The following is a 26,224-nucleotide window of genomic DNA, read 5'->3' on the forward strand; positions in this document are numbered from 1 at the left end:
ATGGAAGGATCTGATTGGCTGACTGGATATATCGCTATCTGGGTCAAATGTGTTGTGGCGCATATCGCATTTTGAAAACAAGCCAAACTTTTAGAAGCCTGAAGGATATGGATTTAGCGCATTTTGGTGAAAACTATATATGGTAGGCACAAGATTAAACTATTGCCGACATGTTAGTGGTGGCAGCGTGAATTTCTTGAAAATGGCGTTTATCGCGTTTTGGAACCAAACTCTTCATGTATGCCATGTTGAAATACTTCAGCCAAACAAATTCAGCAGAGCGGTAGAACAAACTTATATTTGCTGAGCGAAAAAGCATTCGATAATAATATTTGAGACATCAGTCATTTTCGGCGTTATTGTTTTGAAAACTTATGGGAGGAAGGCTGTTGAATGCGAGGGACAAACTGGGATAGGTTTTGATGACAAGTTTTTAGATGGAAAGCAAAGTCACACTATATGAATTCCCGTCAACAAATACTTAACATCATGCTTGTTAGACTGTCGGATATCTTTTGTAGGTTAATTAAGACGACGGGGTTTTTGTTCGCGGGGGTTTTGTCCGCCCGGGCATTTGTCCTGGATTCTTTGGTCACTAAGACCTCCCCATGCAACTAAGGTGCATGACTGCTCGCAGAACCCAAACTGGACCCCATACCTTGTATTCTAGCTTCACGTGTAGAAAACATGAGAAACAGTTGAGATGAATGTTATTTTTTATTTGTTTATAGTACACTGCGTCTTTGGTTATATTATCTTAAATCAAAGCATGTTTTAATTGCTGAAAAAGAAGAAGAAGAACACTGTCCCAGATTTATGGCTGTAACACTTTGCCCGCTGTACATGCATATTTTGTCACGACGTACCCTATAATTAAATTTATCATAAAACCGATACATGCGTGCATGTAACATATAGCTTTAATAGAAGGCCAAAGTTGTTTTTCTTCTAGATATCTCTGCTGTGGGCAGTCGATCGCCTTTCCATGGGCTGTGGGTGAAAAAAATAGAACACTTATTAGCATTTTGCTACTATAAGTTATATAGTATATTGGCATACGGAAAGTTCTGTACAATTGGGTTTGGTCACGCCGAGTCAGTGCATATGACTTTGTCATAATTGTACATGTTTAAAATTAAGTCAAACAATGTTGTGTATATAAAAAGGTTTCAAGTACCCATCTAGCACAAATATGTACATATATAGTTTTACATAAATAAAAAAATACGCAATGCGTAATTTTACCAACAATGACTTATACCCATGACTATATTATCTCAGACCTGGCTTACCGGTAATACATGCGTGGTGCGTCTTTGATGTTTATGGGTTGGAAAACCTGCAAGAAGAAGAAGAAAAAAAAAATAAAATAACTGCTATGCTCAATCATGCAAGGTGTATGGCATACCTGTTGGTATAGAACGTACATGCATATCACACACAGACGTGTTGATCTACTGTACAACTAACAGCACATTATATTAATGTGCATTTAGTTATGGATAAGAAAGTAAAAATTATAACTCACACTAGACATATAATTCACAGACATGCCCTTTTGCTACATGTAGATTCTGGATTCATTAATTTTAAACATGGGGTATGAAACAACCATTTTGTGGAAAATCTGAGAAGTGAAGTTGTTCATGACTGGAAGCGCACTATTCCTTTGCTATTATAAAAACACGATTGGCTGCAAACATACATGCAGTCTGTGACTTCATACATCTAAACTCTACACTTACCGGTATGGTGTAGTTTGAAGGTGACTCGATGGTGAAAGTTTTCGTCCGTCTTGTCTTGGTTTCTCGGGATGCAAGTGGCGTCTTGCAACTAGTGTTACGACTGCTGTTTCCGCGCCCTTGTTCGGACCTAGATTTGGAAGGGGACAGAAAAGAGGCTGGGCGGCTGGCAGGTGCAGAGGCCGCGCCCATCAGCGATCTGCCAGAACAAACATGTGTAGTCGCATCCCGTTGTTGTATGGACTGGTACAGTTCCGCTGAAATGAAACATTGGGTGCAAACCAGAAACAACATAATGAAATTTGATTTTTTGCTCATCACAAGGAACGTCAACAAAATTTAATAATGTATATTAATAAAGAGTCAACTACGGTATCAAGAGCGTTTTATAAATGGCCTGTTCTCTTATATATGCTCACCATGCAGGCAATGAAATTATGCCATCGATGACAGTATCAGACGATCTTCCGGTTTATATCTTGCATTTGTTAGAAAGTACCTGCGTGTATGTAAGTTATTTTGTAAATATATCTTTATGTTATCAAGGTGTCCTTCCCAGTGAATGCTAGCTATTTCATACAATACACCTATAGGCATAATTATTATTACTACTGAACGTATAGCATGCATGCATAGAGACCACAGGGGTCCTGGTATTGTGGCAATTTGCTATATACACAAAACAAATAAAGTATTCAGAGCTGAGCTCTGTGGGCTTTGTATTTATGACGATGCCGTGCTCAAAACTGATCACCTTCCTATATCCATATAATGCTGTGAGCAGAGAAAAAAATATAACACACAAATAAACCAAAAGATGGCCGATAAATCTTGCCTAAAAACTGAACATTTAACTTAACTGCACTTTTACTGGTTAAGAAAACATTTACAGAACACACAGGCACATTTTTCTATAGTTCTCCTGACAACCACATGTATTTAATTTTTGGCTTATAGGTTTACTTTTCTTTATACTCCGAATCTACAGAATTTGTGTACGTTTTGCCCTGATTTACCAAGATATTCCTGTGCTGTCTTCGGCCTGACCGAGTGTTTCCTGACCGCTTCTCCGTAATCGTGGCGCCGGAGAGCCGACGTTTTGTTGATTTCGGCCGGAGTTGGGGTGCCACATTTAAAGGCATCACCGATATTCAGTCTTTCTTCTGCAGACTTCACTCTTCTCTTCGAAGACGGTGAGCGATACAAGGCCTGATTCCTCTCTGACAATCGACAGAAATTAGACAACGGCATAAAGTCTTATAGTTTTCGTGATTCATGCAGCGGACAGTTTTCTTGTTCCAGTACAACATAAACTCTTTCATAAGAAGAACACTCTTCCACGCAAGTTTGTTATAACATGCACGCATAAATATCAATAAAAGCCATTTTGTGATACCCCAAAGCATTGCTTGTCTCAACGTTTGCTTATCGACGTGCCATTATACAAGAGATATTAAAATTGGTCCATTATATAGTGTATATTTTGGGCGTGGACAGGAACTTCTTGTGAATTTCTTGGTTTTATATTATTGTTCGTTGATCCCTTGTTGATAATAATATAAGGCTCGTGTGAGTATAGCTGAATCGTTGAAGACTACTTGTCTTCCACCATGATAGTGTGTAAATTTGCACGCCATAAATAAGCATGGAAACTGGCTACATAGTTGTTAAATGCGTAGGTGCTTGCTTTATCTCAGGAAAACCAATTTCCTCCACTAAAAAACTGGCTGCTATGTAAGTCAACAATTCTTGGGAATGGCGTTAAACAACAATTAAATAAATAAATAAATAATGTCTGGGTGTTATTTGTCTTACCAAGTTGCTTTTTGCTGGGTCGGTCTGGGGTCAGATCCACTGTCATCACCGTGTGAGGTACGCTCAAATTGTGTAGAAATCTGTGTGAAAGAAAGTGCTAGAATTATAGGCTATTCTAAGTCGTATAAGCGTGTGAAATAGTGTATTAAGTCCATTCCTTGGCAGTGTTTTGAGAGTAAAATACAACTAAAATAATAGAACATGCATATTACTTAGGTATATACGCAAAATTACGGTATGGTACACTGGATTTTCACCGTCATTTGTTTAGTACACATGACTTGTCAAGTGAACGAAAAGCTTGTCTACTTGTAATGACAGTCTGATTCCCTTTCATTCCTTTATTACTTTATTTTAGAATGGGCCAATCGGCTGTTTTTCACGACATGTACAATTCATATACACGTATAGTGCACTACAATACGCATGACACAAAATATCCAGTGCAGACTTTTCTCACAAATGTTTTACACCTCTGCATACACAATACATTTAACATGTTTTGTTTTCCTAATATAGTGAAAGTGCTTTTTTAACAAATGTACATGTATATAATGGTGTATGATCTGAATTTTTTCACCGCATTGATATTTACTGTACCTATTATAAAAGTCAAGCACCAGTGGGTCTTTAAAGTTAACAACATTTAAAAATGGTTTCGTGTCTGGGTTTAAACCTGCGGCCTGTAACAAAAAAAAATAAATAAATAAAATAGTAAATTTAAACAAGACAAGAACAAACAGTATATCTATAAGAAAGATCCATATATAGATATATACAGAGACTTATATATATATACTCAGGCTAAATATGTATCGTGGAAGACATATTGAAAGACATGCTTAATCCAAGTAAATTGAATTATGGTTTAGATGAAATAAATCTTCTCTGATTGTGCAGATATTTTAATGAATCACCTTTTGATGGTTTAACCCATACATAAAGTAAACTATATGTATATATACCAGGGATTTTGTTTCTCCCCGGGAATCATGCATGTGTATTTTGATCACACTTTATAGCTTCCAGGTAACATTTGTTTACCTTTTTGTGGAACTCGTTGTCAAGAGGTTGATATAGTTCACTCCATGCCGCATACTGAAAAGAAATCATATATAGGACACTGCTTGGAGCACGTGGCATTTGTTGGTAAAATATATGGGAATAGAAACATTTATTCAGTTTTTACATATAATCTCATAAGTTTTCTTATTTAATTTTCTTGTGGTAACAAAGATTACCCGTTGGCCAATGTACAAGCAGATATAATCACATTATATATGATAGTGGTTTATTGGTACATCTATAAGGACCCGTGACGGGAAGGCTAGAAATTACACTGAAAACTAATTGATCAAACAGAAAGGATATATGAATTAGACCATTATTTTTCTTAGATTAGGCATACTTACTAGAGGTCGAGACAAGCCCCCTCGAACAACAAGAGCTGCCAAATGGTCCGGGTTGATCCGAAGGGCTTCGTTTGCGTCACGTATTGCCTGTGAATTACATTATTTAGTAATTAAGCTTGGTACAAATTCTTTCTTCATTTATTTGTTGATATGATTGGTGTTTCATGCCGTACTCAAGAACATATCACTTATATGTCGGTGGCCATCATTATGAACCATGCAAAGAAAAGCCCATGACCATCCGCAGGACCCAAGTTCTTAATACCCTCAAACGACTGACAGTATATTTTCTATTTACCTTTTGTACGCGAATACCCTCAAAAATCAACATTTTGATTCTGTAGGTTATTTTTTCATTATAGATTTGTGGGGTCAGTCACAAATGACGAATGTACGAATTCGACGCTTCTAAAATAATAGGTATAGTTAATGATTAGTTTATCATCATGGCTGTGATTGGCTGTGACAGACGTTCCCACGTACGACTAGAGAGGAAGCCAGCAGGAGCTGGCCTTGAACCCACAGCGATCGCACTGGAGAGAGGCTCCTATGTCCTCATGCTGCACTATAGCACGCTAACCACAAGTCAAGGATGTCGCGTGGTACTGTCTATTGGTTGAAACATGATTCATTTTCCCATATTTTTAAGATGTGAAAGTATACTTTACAAGAGGTTCCTCATCTCTGGTGCTTCTTGTCAATGCTCGGACGCAGAGAACATCCTGGAATCATATACACATTCACATATATATACAGGTATATATACAGGTAACAATATTGTTGAGAGAGTAGTAGTATGTTCTAACGTCAGATCATTCAGTTAATCATAAAAGCAAGAATGCATACAAATGTAATACTAAAATAGTTACATACGTAAAGAAAAAATGTGAATCACCCTCAATACAAAAGAGAGTATATGCATGCAATATCCGGAAAATTGTGCTATGGAAGGCAAGGTATAATCACATTAGCTGCTACAGGATAGGCCTGTAGTATTTCTGGGGACGTGCCTTTGTTTCCATGCATGTGTAGCCATAAACACTTACTGGATTTTCACTATCTAGCACCACAGCTCGCTCAGCATCCTTCAACGCTCCGGACAAGTCTCCTGGAAAATTTGTTTTGGACAGTTATTCGCTGTATGATAATTCGTTCATCGTTTAAAATGTAACTACAAACGTCAGATTACAATTCTATATTTCATGGTAACCATCTGTGGAAGTTCTCTCAGATAGGGTCTCCCAAGATCACAACCCTATATAATATATGTCTCATAAAAATACACATTTCTATAGCTGTCATTAGAGATCACAACAGATGACATGGAACTCAAAGCATATCATCTGACGCTCCCCTTTATTGTATTGGAAGCTCTCCATTATTTTATCATGTTTCCACTTTAAGTGTATATATGTGTATACCTGTAGGTACCTGTACCTGTTAAGGCGAGGGCAAATGCTCTTCTCGCGTGCACAGGAGTCAACAGGCACGTGTTCATCGAACAGCCAGCGGTGCAGCCATTCTGTGGAACAATAGCAAGTTTTATTCCATTGTAATTATCGGCAATTGTTAAAGACATGTCATTTATACTTACGTAAACACGGGCGCATTTTTGCATTACACATGAACACAAATGTCACTAATATAATTTCTTTTATAGTTTGGTCGAGAATGTTTTAAAGACCAGAATAAAGACAATGAAGACGGCGATGCATAAATACAATCATGTATACTTATTATATAGGAGGATTAATCACTGAAATAATTACATTTACTTTGTCTTCATGGCATTTAGATTGTCATTACATACATGTATACAAACCTTCGGAATAGATATTGCAGAAATAGCTTTAGTGAACTCTGTCACGGCCTTTTTGTGCTCTTTTCTATGCTGGAGAGCCATTCCAAGATGATAATGCACTTCATACATCTGTGTCAAAAAAGATATCCGTCATACTGGTATATAAGAAATCCTGTCTTAAGCGACCTTCATGTTAGACCCAGCGGAAGAACACCATCAACCGTTTCCTGTATTCCAAACGCTGAGTACATTTATTTATTTATTTGATTGGTGTTTTACACCGTGCTCAACAATGTTTTACTTATACGAATGTTGGCAGCATTGTGGAGGGAGGAAAACGGGCAGAGCTGGGGGGAAACCCACATCCGCAGATTGCTGGCAGACCTTCCCACATATGGCCTGAGAGGAAGTCTTAGCTCAACTTGAACTCACAGCGACCGCATTGGTGAGAGGCTCCTGGGTCATTGCGCCGCGCAGGCACGCTAACCTCCTCGGCCATGGAAACCTAATTCCCATAATACTAGAAGCAGGGAAAATTCTGAGACTGAACCCAAGTCTCGGGTGACTTATGCTATTGAAATTGTTTTTCTGAGCTGGGCAAATCCTGTAGTTGGCTCAAGGTTTGATGGATTTGTATATATATACGTAGTAACTGAAGATGAAGAAAAGAACTGACAAATATAGAAATTAGTTGAATGTCAGCTGATCATTTATTATTACAGGAAAAACGTTATTATGTCTGCTTATCCATATTATAGATGGAGTTAAGCTAATTCCAATGAAATAATTGTATAATACAAACATATCTATTTAACATACTTCACGAAGAAATGTTAAAGCACAAAGCCGTGTACCCATGCTTCTTGGTGTGGGCAGATTTCCCGGTTTCCCGACATGAAAATAGCAATTCCATAGACAGTAAATTAAGTTAAACAAACAGAAACTCCCACATGTCAGTATACCTGTGTAAACACTGTCCTGTAATATGTCCTCATATTTTACTCACCAAAAGACGATAACTAGCAGGTGGTTCGTAGTCATCGGGCAAGTGATCTCTGCCTATTATCGACAACAGACGTTTATAAGTTTCCACCACCTGTATGCACGAAGAAAGATATTCGTTTACAGCATATGAAAATTCTGAAGCGGGTTTCAGTATTGTATTGTGGACACGATCCTGAATGTCGTGTATCTCTTTCCGATTACTTGCCACATTTGATCCCAACTTAAGATTTGAAGTAGAAGCTTTTTTACCATCAGTCCTCTTCACACATCATCCTCTAAATGCAACTGATACTTCCCATTCAGCATTATATACATTCCTTTTGAGCGGTTTCAAATTCTAGGGTCTTCATTTTCCAGATCTGTTTTTGTCGTATGGACACAAATATCAGGGAAACCATTCTACAAAGGTAGGTGGTTAATTCTTAGTACTTAACATACACTATGCATACACTTATCATTACCCAGTTATAAGTTGGTATACGTAAATGTAGTTCTAGTCCAGTATTAACTTATTGTGTAGAATTCTTGGGGATCGTCTATCTCAGGTCACAGGTAACTAGTGCGTTTGCCTATGCTGAGTAGAAATTCACAGCCAGAAATTTGTGCATTGAAATTCGTTTCTAAATTGTGTCAGAGTACAACGAAAATATGACCCCATATTTACATGCAGTTCTTACGGGTATACATCAAGTGCATGTCATAACTTGTTATATACAGAAAAATTAGGCGATCTCACACAGATATGAGATCAAGACTGCATATCTGGCTTACAATTGTTCTCTGTACTTATTTATGCTTAATTCTTCACCTGAACTTTACTTGAAGTAATGTATGTCACTTTGCATGCAAACCCTAATCATCCACGAATGACACCTTAATTGTACACCGATATGCAAGCTGTGAGTCCATTAACAGAAGCCATAGTGGTTCCACGCAAATCAACTATAACACCTCGGTGGATATCGATCACAGCACCACAATAAACATTGGCACGTATAATACCGATAATTTATCATTACCAGGGTTAAATGTGTCTATGATATGTTTCGCTATGCACCAATCAACCTACATAAAGCCAGTATACAGGCACATGCATTAACCTGTATAGCCTGTGTACTGTACGTAGGCACCGTTATGTGGCGTAGATTCAAATGTCAATGCAGTGAGCATGCATGAGTGTTTGATCTGACAGATATATATCGATATTCACGCGTATAGTGGATCACGTGCATTTGATCTTCAGTCTAACTGTAACAATGTAATATATGCCTATTTGAGAAAGCAAGAGACAGTTGCCAGCATATGTAGCTGACTGATTATGTGGGCTTGGGGCGTGCATATATACATATGTATATATATGCACTCCCCATGCCCACATAATCAGTCAACTGATTACTTATGGCTGACCTATTGCTGAGCTCGTATTGAATGTTACCAAACTGCTAATCTAATATAATACAGCAAAGTTACATGTCTTATTATGCAATTGTTTAATATCAATAAAGTGATTTCCGTGGAATTATCCGTGTGAAGTTTATAAACCATTGTGACCAATCTGAACTTTATAGATTATACTTTAAGTGTTGATATATCTCTGAGTATATGAGCTGCGTGATCTGTATATGTGTGCGTTGGTCAACATGAAGGAACAGTAATACACAAAACAAATAGCACTTAAGTACCTTCTTAAAGTACACTTGAGGCATTTCACGTCTTCCACATGCAGTACTGTATACAATTTATGCTCTAACGTGGAAGCCTTTTTGTGGTAGATGTGGGAAGGGCAATAGGCCTATACAACACTTACCTTTGACCATCTTTTGAATCTCTCATTAAGAATTGCCACTCTCAGTGCGTGGTTAGCAGCCTGGTGAAGTTCATTCAAATCAGAAAACGGAATCTTTTTCCTCGGCATCGTCATACACTTTTTCTGCTATATATTACAACGACATTCAATCCACAGCTAGAGTCGTCCTGCAAGTATTTCTATATATGAGCTACGAGATCAACACGTATGTTCGTGCTGTTTTGAACATTTTCACGTATATACAATAAACACGAGAAAATATGTTCGTCATACACTCTCAGTACGTTGTATCTTGAAACTATCGAAGTCCGGAACACTTTGGAAGTATTGAATATTCAGGCAGCACTATTTCCCACCACGTGGATAGTATAATCTTGCGTGCTGGATAGGTGTCATTGGTCAGTGTGTGTCCCCACATAAGCTCGTGTCACGCTAATTTACCTTTTGACTCCTTCTAGGTGAGTATAAAGCTGTCGCCTACGCCGTGCCCTTGTATTGTCTGCTCAGAACACTGTCATACACACGGAGTGCCTTTATGTGACAGTATAACAATACAGCCATGACCTTCTGCCGAATTCTACAGAGCATAAAGGTCATTTTAGCCCAACACAATGTTAATCTTTCTTGTAATATAGGACTGAAAAATATCAGTCCATTTCATGCCAAAGTATAAGGCAAAATCATATAATGTTGTTTGTTTTACTATTAATGCTTGTTGGTCAGCTTTGATCAAACAACACTTCAAAAGTTGTTTTTATACATCAGTACCGCAAATAGGCCTAAGACTCCACTGTAAAACTTAGAAACAATAATTTTAAGATTGGATTTTACACTGAAAGACGTCGATCGTCTATAGTTATATATACTGTCAAGCCTACCTTCAGACATTCTTTGACAGTGGCGCACGCACTGTCATGATGGGATTGCTACATTGCAATAACAGGTTAGGAAGCATTAATGGATTGTTAGTTGGTACATAGGTCGTCCTTGTGCACTGTGACTCCAAGTTAGATCGGGCTTAATTCTCGCTGTCGTTTTGTAGATGGCAATCCCAACTCCATCTTATTCCATCTTGATCACTGTTTCTCCTGAACTGTCTCGTTCCAGATCGTCCTGAAGGGTGTCATACCTTGGACCGCCTGGTGGTATAATGTACGTTAGTTTAATGTATCGGTGTATAGAAAGAGGGCCGACAAATCACAACGGTGCCTCCAGGAACGCCAATATTTCGATCTGACACAGATTTTTCCTTCACCAGGCTTCGATTTAATTGCTTCGCTACGCCGTGTGTATATACATGGCATAAATCTTTAGGGGTAACGATCGCGTCAATTAAACATGTTCTCGGGTTATGTTCGGGGAAATTGCTCAGAGACACCGATACCTTAGTATGTGTCATTTATATCATTCGAAAGATTTATTAGAGCCCCATTCTGCCTCATTGGTCACAGAGATCTGACTTAATCTCACCTGAGAGCAACTTTTCCCACTCTTCTCGTACAGTTTACATTCATGCACCAGGTATAGTTACATGGGAGGTACAGGAATACAAAACCGAATGGTATTTTGTAAACGCTCAGAGGGCTACGCCTTTGTAACCCGAGTGTGTGGTCACGATAATAACCCTATTACTGACACTACACACAACTTCAATACCTTAAGTACCACAATCCCGATGCTAAACTCACACTCGCTCATACTACTATTGAGCGAGACGTTTGTGTATAATCTTATTAAGTATTATCTATATGAGAATAAATATGGCTTGTGATCTTTCACCGGCCTGTCACTTTCGGTCAACAAACGATATTGCTGTTTGCCGGAACACGAAATACCCACCTCACAGAGATTGTTTGGGACAGCATATACACGTCAACTGTATGAGGACAGTATAAGGCACCATTTTTATGACAAGAAGTAAGAGTTCAAGATCGTGCCCCGCATTTTGATGGATTAAGAGTCACAAAAACTGGTGACATCGTTAATGATTTTATAGGTCATAAATATACGGCGTTATAAAACACAAATTACGGCGATCTTACCCTTCGCATTATACCAAATGATTAAAGGATCTAGATTTGAGCATTTATGTGCATGGTATAGGTTTACAAATTGCGGGAACCGGCATAAAATTTACGATAGTGCCCTCTAGACAGTACTTGTGTTCTTGTATAAATAAACAGTGGAATCTCATATGACCCAGATTGTGTAAAGTTGTTACAGACTGCAGTCTGAACTGTATAGACATAACGAGGATGTTAATTTCCATGAGACAGAGTGGGCTTGTGATTCGGTAAAGCTCATACAAACACATTCAAAGATCACTAATTTTTAGCGCATGCCTATACACTATACTTATCAATGTCGGCCTACACTACTTTTCTGGTGTAAGGCCGAAGTGATGTAGGCCTAGGACTTTAGGTGATTACATTTTTTCGTTCAAATATTTGGGCCAACACTATACGTGTTTGACTGTATCTTAAGAAAGTATTTAACAAGGTAATTTTCATGACCTGGTGATGGGGGAAAAGTGATTATTTTTTGTCGATACTGATGCAGGAGATTTGCTCCTCAAGTCTTTACCGGCCTTCCTTTTTAGAGCACCTGTATGAAATATAAGGAGTGGTACTGTGAGATGGGGTAAAACTGGCGGTATCAGCGTCTGTGCTGGTGTCTGGTTAAGCTTTTCTTTTTATACTCCTGTATAATGGGCTCTCACAAATGGATTGAAGGTTAAGCTTTTCTTTTTTAGCTCCTGTATAATGGGCTCTCGTAAATGGATTGAAGGTTAAGCTTTTCTTTTTAAGCTCCTGTATAATGGGCTCTCATAAATGGATTGAAGGTTAAGCTTTTCTTTTTAAGCTCCTGTATAATGGACTCTCACAAATGGATTGAAGGTTAAGCTTTTCTTTTTAAGCTCCTGTATCGCAGTTACACTTTTTTGTGATTTTTTTTTTCACTTAATTTTAGCATGGTAGGCCTAAATGTGGCATCGAAGTTTAGGATGGTATAATAGTCAGAAATGTAATATAAAAGCGAATGTATCTTCGACGTCGTTCAGGTTTAAGGACGGAATGATGAATCCGAGAAGAGCCCGGAACCAGAAACACCGCCCCCACCTCCTCGCAGAAACCGGATAAATCGCCTGCAGTGCAACCACGCTGCTGCATGGATCATAGGTTAATGCGAAACGGACCCTTTGTAAAAGCGAATGAGCTGACGCCCTGGACAAACATCAGAAGGAATAATGATAAATAACATGTGGTTTCATTGACAATATACATAGGCTCATTTTGATGTAGACCTACGCTGAAAACATCATGTTAGTAGGCGATATTTAAGGAAATACGTGAATGAAGACTTTAAGAATGTAACTTTATTTTTGCCATGGTAGTGGAGTAACCAGGTTCATCAGATTATTCACATCAAGCTGGTCAGCTATAATACAGGACCTACATTCGGGACGACGGTTTTGGTATTTCCCTATTTCTTTGTCCTATTTTTCTTTACCTATAAACCTGATCATATTTAAGTGAAATGCTTTTTAAAAATACCAATGAAATAAATAAATACATATCGGTAAATGAATAAATAAATAAATGAATGAATAAATAAATAAATAAATAATAAAGCATTAGAAGCAATCAATAAACACAACCACAAGTTTACCTAAATTTAGCTAGAATGGGTGGATAACTCTGTACGAATGGGGTTGTCTCCCCTACCTACATGTCAAGACGGCAGAGTCTTGGGGCAAAAACAGGTAAAATTTTCGTTGTGTGTTTTTATTGCTTTTGATGTATTATTGTGTTCCTTAATACGTCTGCTAAACTGAGAATCGTATTCTTCAGTTGAGGTAGATTATCTTCGTGCGGTGATGTTACTGCATCTTATGGATGGATAAGGTTTGTCGGTGTGTTGTTACTAGTTCAGTTGCAACAACAACTCCTGCAGAAGGTCGGCTGTCATAATAGAACGTAGACAATGGCATATTTTACATTTAGGTGTGTTAGTATAGAATCTAGAAAAAAAATCCACTCGTGTATCGATCTCTTTTGACTCCAACCGTTCTAAGAAATTTGTTTAAATGTGTGTAGTCGTTCAGTAATATGCTTCTTTACCATAATCAAAATATTACGCCCATCATTTACATTCACTTCAGTTTTTTAATATATATATTGTATGTGTTGGCTTTGTTTATCAGAGTTTACTTGCAAAAAAAATTACAGTTGCTTTGGTGTTTTAGCAGGGTGTAACTTATATAAAATGAGGAGTATTGTTAAAGACTTTCATCTTAAAGGAAACACAAACATGAAGCATAGATATGTCAGATGAAATGTCATTAAACACTGTCCAGGAATTTTTGGTGTATTTTATAAAATTGTGTTTCAACCAAGTAAACTGCATGTGAAACATTTGATTTGCTCAGTTAACATCAGCCATTTGTATTCACATGGCATGTACATATGGGGTAATGACAATGAAGGCATTTGCCAGATGGATCTTTAAACAAATTGTTTGAAGCAAACACTGTGGAAGTGATATATGACTGGTGACAATGTGATTCCACAGAGCATCACAGATGTTTTAGTTAAGCATTTTGCTCAGAAAATTCTTGAAAAAAAAGAAAAAATCACAACAATTAAATTGAATTATTTTCCTAGACAGTGCTTGATAGTCATTTCATCTGACATATTGGCATACTTCATCATATTGTTTGCTTGTTAGCCTTTAATTTGTTCTCAGGATATCTCTCTAAGCTATTTACACATATTGTTAAGTTCTATTTCCTATATATCAATATTATATTCATATACTAGTGTTCTATACCCTGCTATTGTCATCTGATTAAAAAAGCGGCTGAATACCAAAACATCTATTTTGGTTGGGGTCACATATGTTTGGTAGCATATATGCTTACTGCCTCTGTTCCACTTCACAATTCATAGGATAGATTAAATCATTTGCCCACTGTATTAGTCATCCATGACAGAGTCTGCTTGCAGAATTCAATTAACTTTTATTTTTCTTATACTTGGCTCTTAAGGCAGCAGATCCTGATAAATAGATGAACAGAGATGCATACAGATTTGTCCTAATGAATTACATGTATGTAATATTTTTAAGGTAATACATGTACTGTTGTTGGTAATTGTGGACAAGGCTTTTTTTTTTTGAAGACCATTACTTGGCCCAAGGGATCTCTCATTTGATTAGAATCGTTCTGTTATTTTCTTAGTTTTCACATAAGAAAACAAAATACATGTTATACTTCAAGGTGGAGAAACACTTTGAAACATCTCGGGCCTTTTCATGTAAAGAAGGTCATTTTGTTCACCATAATTATAACAAATGACAAAAGGTTATTTAGCAATTAGTTTTGTGTCAGTTCTGTAAATTAAATGTAAAATCATTTATTGCTAACATTTGTGAGCATGTTTCAGATAGGGGCACCATTTTGATATTATTTGTGATCAGACACATACTTGAGCTGTGTGTACTATAGTGTGTTACTTCACAGTGTGTTATGGGTCTATGCCTTACCGTGGGCACACATGAAGATCTGAAGACTTAAAGTACAAGTAAATCTATTCAAATGTAATGGCTTATTCTTATGGTTGCAACAGAGCAAAGAAAATAAACTTAATTTCACTTTTTACAGTATTGCATTTGGTACTGTTATCCCTGTACTGCCATAACTCCAAAAGAAACTGACATATGTAGAATATCCGTCTTCTCATTTCTCAACAGATTTATGATAAGTTAATTGTGATAATCGAAATTTTAAATTAGCTGCAACCCAGTGTTTGTCATCATTGCTAATTACAGTACATGTATCAGTATATTGCTAATATACATATAGAGTCTGTATGGCATATAAGACAAAGGCAAGTGATTTCCCATACTCTTCATGTAAGGTTTCTTGAGCAAACCGTTCATTACAAGGCCTAAAAAAAAAGAGTAGAAGCACAATTTCCCTGTCCAAGGCGCTGTGATTGAATAAATCACTGACCCACGACCTCCACCCCACCTCCTAATTTTGTTTGTGTCATATATCTCCATAGCCCTGTTTACTTATTCCCACTGCAATACATGTGTGTGTGCTGAGACTTAAGTATTTAAGATGCAGTGACTCACTGCACGTATAGAAGGCTGTCAGGAAGTCCATAGAGATGTTAATGTGTCTCAACACTTGTAAAAGACACTTTTGGTGTATACACCTCACACCCTCAAGGTGGTAGGGGTAGCCACATTAACGTGTAGGTGGGCACTTGGGTAAATAATAACAGGTGTAACCCACATTACCTGAAGCTTTTGTGTTGACTCAAATGATGAACATGTATGTGAGAAAACCAGACACATATTTCCTTACCATCAGTTAAAGGATGAATTGTATGGCCTCCAGGTACTCTAGATGGTAGATGTATAGGTGTACCTGGTACAGCCCGACATACAAGCTTTCCAAAGATTTCTGCTTATTTTGAGTATAAATCAAGTAAACAGCACGTAAGTTTGCTTTGTAAAATAGTTGACACAAGCATTGCGCAATGACCTCTAACTAATGCGGTCACTGTGAGTTCAAGTCCAGCTTATGCTGGCTTCCTCTATGGCTATATGTGAGACAGTATTGAGCAGCCTGTGGATGTTTGTGGGCTTCCCCTGGGCTCTGCCTTGTTGCCACGCACCACAGTGCGGGCCACTGTCCAATGGAAATGTCTTCAACACAGTGTAAAACTCCCGTCAAATAAATAAAACTGACGCAGAACTATGTTTTAATGTTAATGTTTTTTTTTTTTTTTAGAAAAATCACCACAGATGCAGCATTGTTTTGTTCAGCAGAAGTTATTTTGCATGTATTTATCTCAATTTGCAACTAGTGAAAATAATTTGGTTGATCTTATATGATATTTGTATTTGTGGACTATCCCGGTTTGCCTTGCCAAACATATTTTAATAACTGCAACTATAACATCATTTGACTAGAGCATTACTTTTGAACTGACAGCCCATTTATTCAGGGCTTCTTTAAAAGATACATGACAATGCTTGGTTATTACTTCTTAATATGGAGTGTATGATGTGACCTGACATATAAAACATAAAGGAGTTTCTATATAGCTTTCCTAAGATCCCAGCAGTCAGTCCGGAAACAATAACCTGTTGTGGTGATGTCAGTGGTGATCGCTGATAAAACAGTTTTGTTTGAGGGAAGAGCCTCATTTGAGATCCTGCATTCCATGTATTGATGTTCTTTGATGATGTTACTTCTGACCAGGCAGAAAATATGCATAAAATTGAGGGGTTATTAAGAAATAAAATATATACAAATAGAAATAAAAATGAAAAAAAAATCCCATTTTTTGGCATATGTTTATTCAGTTTTATTGGTTTATTGCACTTTTTCATGTATCCATTAAGGAGTAAATAATCGTCATGACCCATTTCATCTTCCTGTCCCCATTTTTGTGACCGCCTTAATTGTTTGAATGTAAATGCTTGACATGATTTTTATGGTGAGATGACTGTAGCTACACATGTATGTGCCTTTTGCCCTTTACATGTGTATATTTACATTAATTTATGTATGAATGAGCTTATTTCTTTTTTTTTTTTTGCCAACAGCATTTTTTGTCTCAATTTTTTGTTTTGCAGGGATGATCTTTATTGCTCATACATGTGGGTTTTGACCTTTTCAGCCCTGTCCAGGGCATTCATCAGTTTGCATATAAGTAATCAGCTTGATATGTGTAAATATTTTCTTAGTCATGTCATTTCTGTACCAATAGATAGGAAACATTTGAAGTTCTTCCCAAGAGTGTAATCTAAAATTGCATGGAATATTCTGGGCTAAACTTTGCTGTAGTTCTGGTTCTGTTTGTTTTTATATAACTAGTGAGGTTATGTCTAGATCAAGTTGTCTCAATTTTCTGCTGCTATTTTTTTTTCTAGTGCAGTTATGTCTAGATCAGGTTGTCTCAATTTGCTGCTGCTATTTTATGTATCTAGTGCAGTTTCGTCCAGATCAAGTTGTCTCGGTTTTCTGCTGCTATTTTTTTTTTATCTAGTGCAGTGATATCTAGATCAAGTTGTCTCAATTTTCTGCTGCTATTTTTTTTTCTAGTGCAGTGTCCTCTAAATCAGATTGCAGTTTCCACTAGATCAAGTTGTATCAATTTTCTGCTGCTATTTGTTTTATCTAGTACAGTTTTCTCTTGATCAAGCCGTTGAACTTGTATGACATTGATGTTACATTTAGCCAGTTCATTTAGGAATTAAGTTTGAAGAACTTCATATATCACTGCTGTTAAGGGGGCTGTTTCTACATTAAAATTAAGCTTTGGCCTCTTGTGTTGAAGATGTATGCCTTAAAGGATACATGGAAAGGAACTCTAAAATAAAGATTATGTTTCTATGCCAAATGAAGAAAATTATTCTCTGAAAGTTTTGTCAAAAAAAATCCATTTTTGGGGCATATAATTACCCCTCTATATAATTCATATTTTCCGTCAATGGTCAGATTTTTTTCGGAAATTACGTCATTTTCGATCTTGTTTGGAGCTTGGTGAACACTCTAGAGGTGCCCTGAGTCAAGATGAGCCGTGGTTGCTATATTGATGAGCCCGAGCACATTCAGCTGTTCAGTCAGCATCATTTTGTTTTTCGCTGAGATTTTCTCAAGCACGCTACACATTTATTCATAGATATTTCCCTACGCTCAGAGATGCTTTCTTGTGCCATTTTTAATAGTTATAAAAAGAGTGCATGGGATTATTTGGGATGTCAGTTTGTTCTGATTTCCATGTGATGTGACATTTCAACATGACTGGACAAGGAAAACGAAGCGATCCAAGTTTTCTCCAAATGATTGAATCAGAAAGCTCTGAGCTGTCACTGTCAAACTCCTCCATTAAATTTGTTTTATATTTTTGGTTCAAACTTATACTATTGTATGTTGGTGTGTAAATTTACGTTGGTCTCTGTTCACTGGCTGTCAACTGCCTGCTAGCCCTACATACATGTACATGTATATACAGTGTGGCAAGGTGACAAGTACAGAGATACTGCATGGCTTCTTCAGGCCAGCTTAGTGCCCCTGTGCGCCCCTACATCTGCAGCCATTCGGTCTGTTTCTTATACCCTCGGCCCCATTCGGCCAGATCTATTCTGTATGTCCCCCACAAAGTTCTTTTTAAACAGGGATCATCGTTGAGCTCACTACTGCAAGCTACTTAATTTCTGGACTGTGAGCTGGGGCCGTAAGAAAATTGTACTTTGAAGTCATTTTTACTCCCTAAAGCAAAAATTGAAAAATTTGTTTGTTCTGTTATATGTTATTACACATTATAATCTGCACATTAAGAAATAAAACCAAAGTGTTTCATGTATCCTTTATAGGCAGTTATACTGAGAGTAGCATTATAAATGTGTCGAGGTCTTTGTGAAAAATTTTAGAGTACTGTTCCTATGCTGTTCTGCAGAGTTTTGTTGCTCTGTGTATTGACTCTATCCTGGGTGCTGACTCATGGTGTTGAAGATTATTCCAAGTGTGTCCCATTTGGCATTATCCTGTATCTGCTCCAGAAACCTAAGAAAGAACAGGCTATGAGGAACCCATTGAAAACAAACAGTTTACTATTGATCTCAACAGATAGAGAGTGGCCTATGGGTATCCGAGTAATGACTCCCATGCATGTGTCCAACTTGACCTATTTGATTGATTTGTACTACCGTACGCTCCACAAATAGAATGTAGGTCATGCTAATTAACCATTCGATCAACATGATGTGTTCTGTTAGCATCGAATTTAACTGGACAGATGTATTTTATTGCTGAAACATTGCAGAGTCCGAGATGTCTGCTGCAGGAAGCTGCTGTTGAAGGACACAAACTAGTTCATGTACATTTGTGTTAGACTTGTAGTCTGGGATTTTAAGCTATCTGGAGAAATATTACATTTTCCATCTGGACAGCTGAAGAGAAAAGGCAGTTATCATCTTGTGAGCAGGTATTTCTAAACCTCAAAGCTACTACATGTCTTAAATGCGGGGTTGAATGATAAGTATCAAGATCTGCATCTTTATTGCTTTACTAAATTGTAAAAAAATTTACATTGTATTAAACCGCTGTTATTTTCAGAGGATAACAAAGAAGCAAAAGTTTTCTGTCGTTTCCAATTTTGCCGGGCGTGCAGTCATGCAAGAACATTTGATGTCACCTAACGTTGATGTGTGGCAACAAATGATGTGTTTTCAAACGTACATGATGTCATGTGCTCAACATTGTATCTGCCAAAATTCATGATCACATATGGAATATTATCACGTATTATCACGTCACACCGGGAAAATTTTGCGGAAACAGCTGAAGATTTTGTGTTTGAGGACTTTTGACTTAAAGTTGCTAGATGGTGTTATTCATCGTAAATCCTTGTGAACCGTGGTGTTAACTCTGTTCTGTAGGGTATCGTTCATATCATTTTAATATTTTCACCTGGTTTCTTGGGATTGAACTAGCACTTTAAGTGATCTAGTTCATGAACTGGTTGATGTCAGAAACATGTACCTAACATAATATTGATTCCTTGCCTAGTTCACCTATATGGTGAATACACATATCTGGTGTGTGCATTTTTTATAGGCTGTCATCTACCTGCACAGAATGAGGGACCTATGAAAAGCCATAATCTAAATGTACAGTGTACATGTAAAAGCCAGGTTCAGATTTTGAATAGAAGTGGGTCTATTTTGGGTAAATTTACTCCAAAGGACATTTTTTAAGGCCAAATTTAGTGGATCACTGTGTTAACGTAATAAACATATACATGCATAGTGGTCCAATATATTCTTAAAGGTAGTTTATTAAGCAGCTTGAAGTTTGAATGTTTGTCAGGTTAAGTTGGGTTGATTTCTGCTCTATGGCACTAGTGTCTTCAACACATAAACCTGACTGCCATCATGCAAGTGAAAATCCCTGTGTAATGCTGTAGTATTAAGGCTAACCCAGCATTGTTGGGTGATGTTTCATACTATATATACATACACATACATGTGCATACTGTGTTTTGTTTTTTTTTGTTTTTTTTTTTTTGTTTTTTTTTTTTGATTGGTGTTTTACGCCGTACTCAAGAATATTTCACTTATACGACGGCGGCCAGCATTATGGTGGGTGGAAACCGGGCAGAGCCCGGGGGAAACCCACGACCATCCGCAGGTTGCCTGTGTTTTGTAACTGGTGTTTGTAATATTCTTCTTAAGAACTGGTCTTAGACAAGGAATTAGTACATTGGTCAGCTGCTTGAGGGGCTATTTTCGCTCATATGGGACAACATTCTTTCCGCCCAGTTGTTGTGGATATCTCTATGTTATATGTGGGAAAGTTCATCTGTAACTTGCCGAAGGTTGGTGGTTTCCCCCTTGCACCCCTGTTTCCCCCACCCATAAAACTCATTGCCATTGTATGTAAGAGAAAAATTCTTGATTACGGTATTCAGTAAGAATCAAATTTTCAGGTTTGGTTGCTTATATTTGTCAGATTTCTTGTAATATAATTCATAATTAATTTTAAGGTACATTAATATGTGTGTAATTTTTTGTTTGATGGATTTCAAGGCTGGACATAAATGACCAGACTTTGAAAATAGAATTTAACTTACATGCATGTACATGTAACTCTTAAGTTAATAAATTTTTATCCATTTTCAAATGTTTTTTTTTTTTTTTTCAGAAGTGACATGCTTGTACAACATAAAATCAACACTGTGTAACTCCTTCACAGCTTCATTGTGTAAGTATTTGTACTTATATTATGTACGAACATTTTAGAAAATGTTTATTAGGCACATGTACCTGGCAAGTTGTAGTGGTTTCTGCCGTTGTGTCAGACTGTCGGGCATCCTTTACCCATTAGCTACACTAGCATCATATACCGTTTACTTGAATCAAATATACATGTAAATAGCATATGTGTCCAATCTCCCAATGGTGAAGAATCATTTAAAGATTGAAGATTCAGTGCAGATCATCACCAGAATGCAATGAATTGGGGCTAGATCCAAGCTATGCAAACAGTTTCACCAAAAGCATAGATCTTACTGTAAACGTTCAAGTAACAATGGTCCTGAATAGTCTTAATTCCTGGTCTTTTAGAGGAAAACACATCTCTGTACAGGTTTGCATGATGGCATGTACTTTTATTCTTTTCATTTATTTCAATGGTGTTTTCCACTGTACTCAAGTATATTTCGTTTATTTCACGGCAGCCGGCAGTATGGTTGGAGGACACATGACCATCTGCAGATTGCTGACAGACATTCCCACCTGTCTTTTTATATATCAGTAGATTGTCTGTTATTGGATGCATTTGTATCTGTTTACATATTAAATATGTAAATATTATAAAGTAATACATGTAACTCCTAAATTTAAGAGAATCAATGTCTAAAAGAACCAGTGGTGTCCTTGGAAGTTTGTGGAAGGGAAAGTTTATTTATGGACAAGAAGTGCATGTATTCCACTTGACCTTGGGCAAGGGTGCTGTGTATTCATCATGTTAGCTTGCAACATCGGATATTTAAACAGTTACAGTCAAGTGTAGCTGCAACACATATTTAAATTATCGACAACTTACATGTATAAACTAGCATAGTACACAATTTGGTCACAGATTTCATTCTTCTGTCTATAACACTCCTTGCCTCTTTCCAACATCATTGAAAACTGTGGACAGCTTCTTTTTGCATGAATCTGTCTTAATGTCGCGCTTTATATACTTTCTTTGTTGGTATTTTGTTGAACATTGTGTTGGAACATCCATTTTGGTTCACAGGTGGTATATGAATGTCTGTTTTGCCACCAGGATTCAACAAACTTGAAGAAATACTCTTTTATCAGATAACCACTCATCAACACACATGTACTTCAGCCTTCATCATCCTTGTTCTTAAAGTATGTAACCTCGCCATAACACGCCTTTGATATAGCGCGCAATCGGATATAATGTGACCCAAATCTTTTCCTCCAAAAATCGGTGGTGTACTTTCATGTGATAACAGCTAAAACTGGAAACATTTCCTACTGTTGGTGTGTGAGTGTGACCCATGTGTTATTTCATTTTAGGCTTAACCTTCAATATTATGCATGTATAAGCAAAAAAAAAAATGGATATTTCTGTGAACAATGGAAGGGGTTGTAACTGGTTATATTTCCTTGCATTTGATTCCAAACGCAAGTGTGAGGTTGTGGTTGCAGCATTTCCATGTGTGCAAGTGGCATCTTCAGCAGTGCAGAACACATTTTGCTCACTGTGACAGGCATACCTCTTAAAGAGTCAATGTTTGTACACTTCTGGTATTTGCCGATAACTTTAATCAGATTGTTTAATGCAGAGGTGTTTAACTGCAGGGAGTGATATTTGGCTTACCGACTGGCATGCTGACATGAGAGTTAAAGAAATTGAGATGGCCTCACTCACACGTTTGAGAATGGCTTCTTAATTTTTCCCCCCCTTTCCTTCATTTAGTACATTGATTTATGATATACGTTAAAATACATCATTTTTTTGGTTGAGTAGACATAACACGGTCAGGTGATTGGGTTGACAGTAGTCTGCAGTTTGCCATTTTGAATCTGAGATGTCTAAGTTAAATGAGTTTCTCCTGATACGAGCAGATGTGGACAAATGGGACACCAGATGGGTTGTAGCTACTTTTATTTAAAAATATTTAAAATAAATTGGATGAAACTACATTACTTGAATTCAGCTTGTGGAAATGTTTAACATGCACCGAGTTCTGTAGATCATCTCAGGGCTGTGATTACTGTATATGAGGCTAGCTTTGCAGGATATGTCTCGTAGGACGGGGCTAAGTAGCTTGTGTTCTTTACATGAAAACTTGTGTACAGTAGAATACTTGTTGAATCCTTAGGTAACCTCATGTGTTTATATTAAACTGCTGGTAACAATAAGAAAGCATTTGACAAAACACATTTTGCATTGATAAAACTTAGTTTAACATCAAAATCATGACCTACTGGTAGGGTTGTCTGTAGCCCTATATACTGGATCCCATTGTCAATGTTAGCCTATAACCCGCTCAGGAACCTGTCCCCAAAGGGACGCGCTATAACAAGACTACACTGTATTTTGTAGGCAGCAATAATGGCCTTGCAGAAAGCAGTTATGTCAGGGAGTGACCATCAGAATGAGAGCTTGTCTTTGATTGCCACTGAGACTGGTGCAGGTGATGGAAAAGATCCCGAGTACAGCAGTTCAGAGCATTGGCTTACGCTGAGAGACAATGTGGAGAGGTCCAGACTGGAGGGGGGATTTGCTGACCTCATCATCTGTGTTGGCCGTCGCAGGTTTCCATGCCATCGTGTTATACTTGCAGCAGGTGCCCCTTACTTTAGATCTATGTTTTCATCAGGAATGGAAGAGTGCCGAAAAAAGGCCATTGAAATCAAGGAGATTGACCCTGAAGTGTTTGAACATACTCTTCGTTACATCTACACTGGACAGATAAACATAAGTGTGCCAATTGCTCCAGAGCTCTTTACTCAGGCTCACATGTTCCAGATTGCCTCCCTGGTAGAACTGTGTTTCCAGTTTTTCCGAGAAAATATCAATGAATGTAACTGCCTAGGTGCCCTTACCCTTGCGGATATCCATGGTCACAAGCAGCTGTATGAGTTTGCTAAAGCCTTCACTTGTGCTCACTTCACCACTTTGGTCGAGGAAGAAGACTTTCTGAAACTATCTTTTGATTGCATCGGGGACTTGTTTAAGGACCGGCGCCTAAACTGCACAGCAGAAGAGATTGTGTATGAGGCAGCCATCAAGTGGTTGGATTTTGATCCTGAAGCTCGTAAGGCATACCGCACACCTGTGTTGGAATGTATTAAGTTCCCCCTGATACGAGAAAATTTTCTAATGGACATCGTTGTACGCTCGTCAAACCCAGGGGGTGAGGACAAGGGCAGAGACCTTCTGGAAGATGCGGTGACTTTCCACACCATTCCATCCAGGAGAAACATGCTGCCAGCCTACCAGACAACCCCTCGCTTATCCTTTCCCATGTTCGAGGCATCAGTACTTCTTGGAGGCCGATTATCTGATGGTTTGAGCAATGATGTCACAGGCTATAGATCAGACACATCCGAGTTCTTCAGCATGAAGCAACTGCCCTTTAAAAAGAGAAACGAGTTCGCGGTCTGCACTATTGGGGACACAATATATGTCTCCGGGGGATTGAGGAGTGCAGAATTTTGGAAATATGACACTGCTTTTGAGACATGGCTTCGTGGGTCATCCCTTCTTCATGCCAGAAGAAGACATTCTATGGTGGCTGTTGATGATGTCATCTATGTCCTCGGAGGATTTGATGAGGAAAATGTCTTGGGATCTGTGGAAAAATGGTGCAGTAAATCTAACAAGTGGGAGAACTGTGGGAACCTGACTTACCCTGTGGAAAACATGGGATATGTTGCATACGGACACAAGATATACCTTTTTGGAGGAAAGAACAATGACGAGCTTGTAACCAATACTGTTCAGTGTTTTGACACAATGACGTCAACTTGTGTGCAGCTAACCAAAGGTCTGCCAGTGAATGACATGTGCCTTAGTGCTGCTGTCCTCAATCAGCAAATCTACATTGTTGGGCTGGAGGGTGTCTTCCGCTTTTATCCAGTAGCAGAAACATGGGAAATACTCAAGGACATGAAAACACCAAGAGATTTTATCAGTTTGGCTGTACTGGACGAAAAGCTCTACTCTTTTGGTGGGCGTCGCCGAGGGGCAAAGGATAACCTGTACTCATACGCAGTGGAATGCTATGATCCCAAGCTGAACACATGGAAAGAAGTGGGGAAGATGCCATGTGCCATGTACTGTTATGGTTGTGTCAGAGTCCTACTTTGTGGTAAATCAAAGGCAGGTGAAACTGTAAGCTGACTTGAAATTTACTTGAGTTATTTACATGTACATATCTCTATAACTGTGCTGTTTACTTTTGTGAGGGATAAACTTTAATATTTTAAGAACATTTTAATACATCATTTCATGTGTTAACCTTGTTGGTTTGATATGGTATCTAGCCAGTCCAGTGACCATACTTACATCCTGTGTAACTGGTAAATGTATGTAGCAGTGTTGTGTATTTAGAGACATTTTATATTGTCGTTTCAATATTTTGGAATAACGCATTTGTTGTAAATTTTATTTGAGTGATGATTTGCAATGTGCAGAACCTTGTTGATTTGCACCATGTACATGTGCTTTTACTTACAAATCTTTAAAAGCCAAATACAAATTGAGTACCCCCTTGGTATAATGATATATTTTTAAGTGCTGGTAGTAGACCTTCCATTCCAGTTCATATCTGCCTCATCAATGGCGCCAATAATGTACCTACATGAACTTATGGAGAGCATCATAATATATTATATCAGTGTTATTTATTGTGGGTTTGATCGGTTTGTGTTTTGTTATTTATCAGATTAAAAACATCTGAAAAAAATCAAGTACATTGAGTTTGTATTAGTAAGTTTTATGGTATATGCCTATTGAAGAATTTTGTTATGTGGCTTTGGCAGGATTAACAGTCTGTTTCATTTTATGAACATCTTGTTCAGACAGAGAATT

At 37.7% G+C, this 26,224-nt stretch overlaps 2 protein-coding genes across 5 annotated transcripts; one reads left to right on the top strand and one right to left on the bottom strand.

The window, feature by feature from the left end:
* Positions 1 to 494: 494 nt before the first annotated feature.
* LOC135470261 (uncharacterized) lies at positions 495 to 11,086 on the bottom strand. Of its 4 annotated transcripts, none has more exons than XM_064749088.1 (15): positions 10,461 to 11,086; positions 9,583 to 9,749; positions 7,777 to 7,866; positions 6,792 to 6,899; positions 6,401 to 6,491; positions 6,016 to 6,077; positions 5,638 to 5,691; positions 4,970 to 5,056; positions 4,602 to 4,655; positions 4,158 to 4,240; positions 3,558 to 3,637; positions 2,759 to 2,962; positions 1,746 to 1,999; positions 1,293 to 1,339; positions 495 to 990 (listed from the first exon to the last, which is right to left on the bottom strand). In XM_064749088.1, the coding sequence occupies exons 2-15, from the start codon at positions 9,694 to 9,696 to the stop codon at positions 921 to 923; spliced, it is 1,398 nt and encodes a 465-aa protein (XP_064605158.1). In that variant the 5' UTR covers positions 9,697 to 9,749; positions 10,461 to 11,086; the 3' UTR covers positions 495 to 920. The 4 variants fall into 4 exon arrangements, with proteins under 4 accessions (XP_064605158.1, XP_064605157.1, XP_064605156.1 ...); XM_064749087.1 differs by having other exon boundaries at positions 496 to 990; positions 9,583 to 10,159; XM_064749086.1 differs by having other exon boundaries at positions 496 to 990; positions 9,583 to 11,086.
* A 2,226-nt stretch (positions 11,087 to 13,312) lies between these two features.
* Positions 13,313 to 26,051, top strand: LOC135470420 (kelch-like protein 24). Its single transcript, XM_064749348.1, has 3 exons — positions 13,313 to 13,345; positions 21,308 to 21,367; positions 23,732 to 26,051. Exon 3 carries the CDS (start codon positions 23,741 to 23,743, stop codon positions 25,532 to 25,534), a length of 1,794 nt encoding a protein of 597 aa, XP_064605418.1. The 5' UTR covers positions 13,313 to 13,345; positions 21,308 to 21,367; positions 23,732 to 23,740; the 3' UTR covers positions 25,535 to 26,051.
* The last annotated feature ends 173 nt before the right edge of the window (positions 26,052 to 26,224 follow it).

The sequence above is a fragment of the Liolophura sinensis genome, chromosome 7, assembly GCF_032854445.1.
Source record: "Liolophura sinensis isolate JHLJ2023 chromosome 7, CUHK_Ljap_v2, whole genome shotgun sequence".
NCBI lineage: Eukaryota > Metazoa > Mollusca > Polyplacophora > Chitonida > Chitonidae > Liolophura > Liolophura sinensis.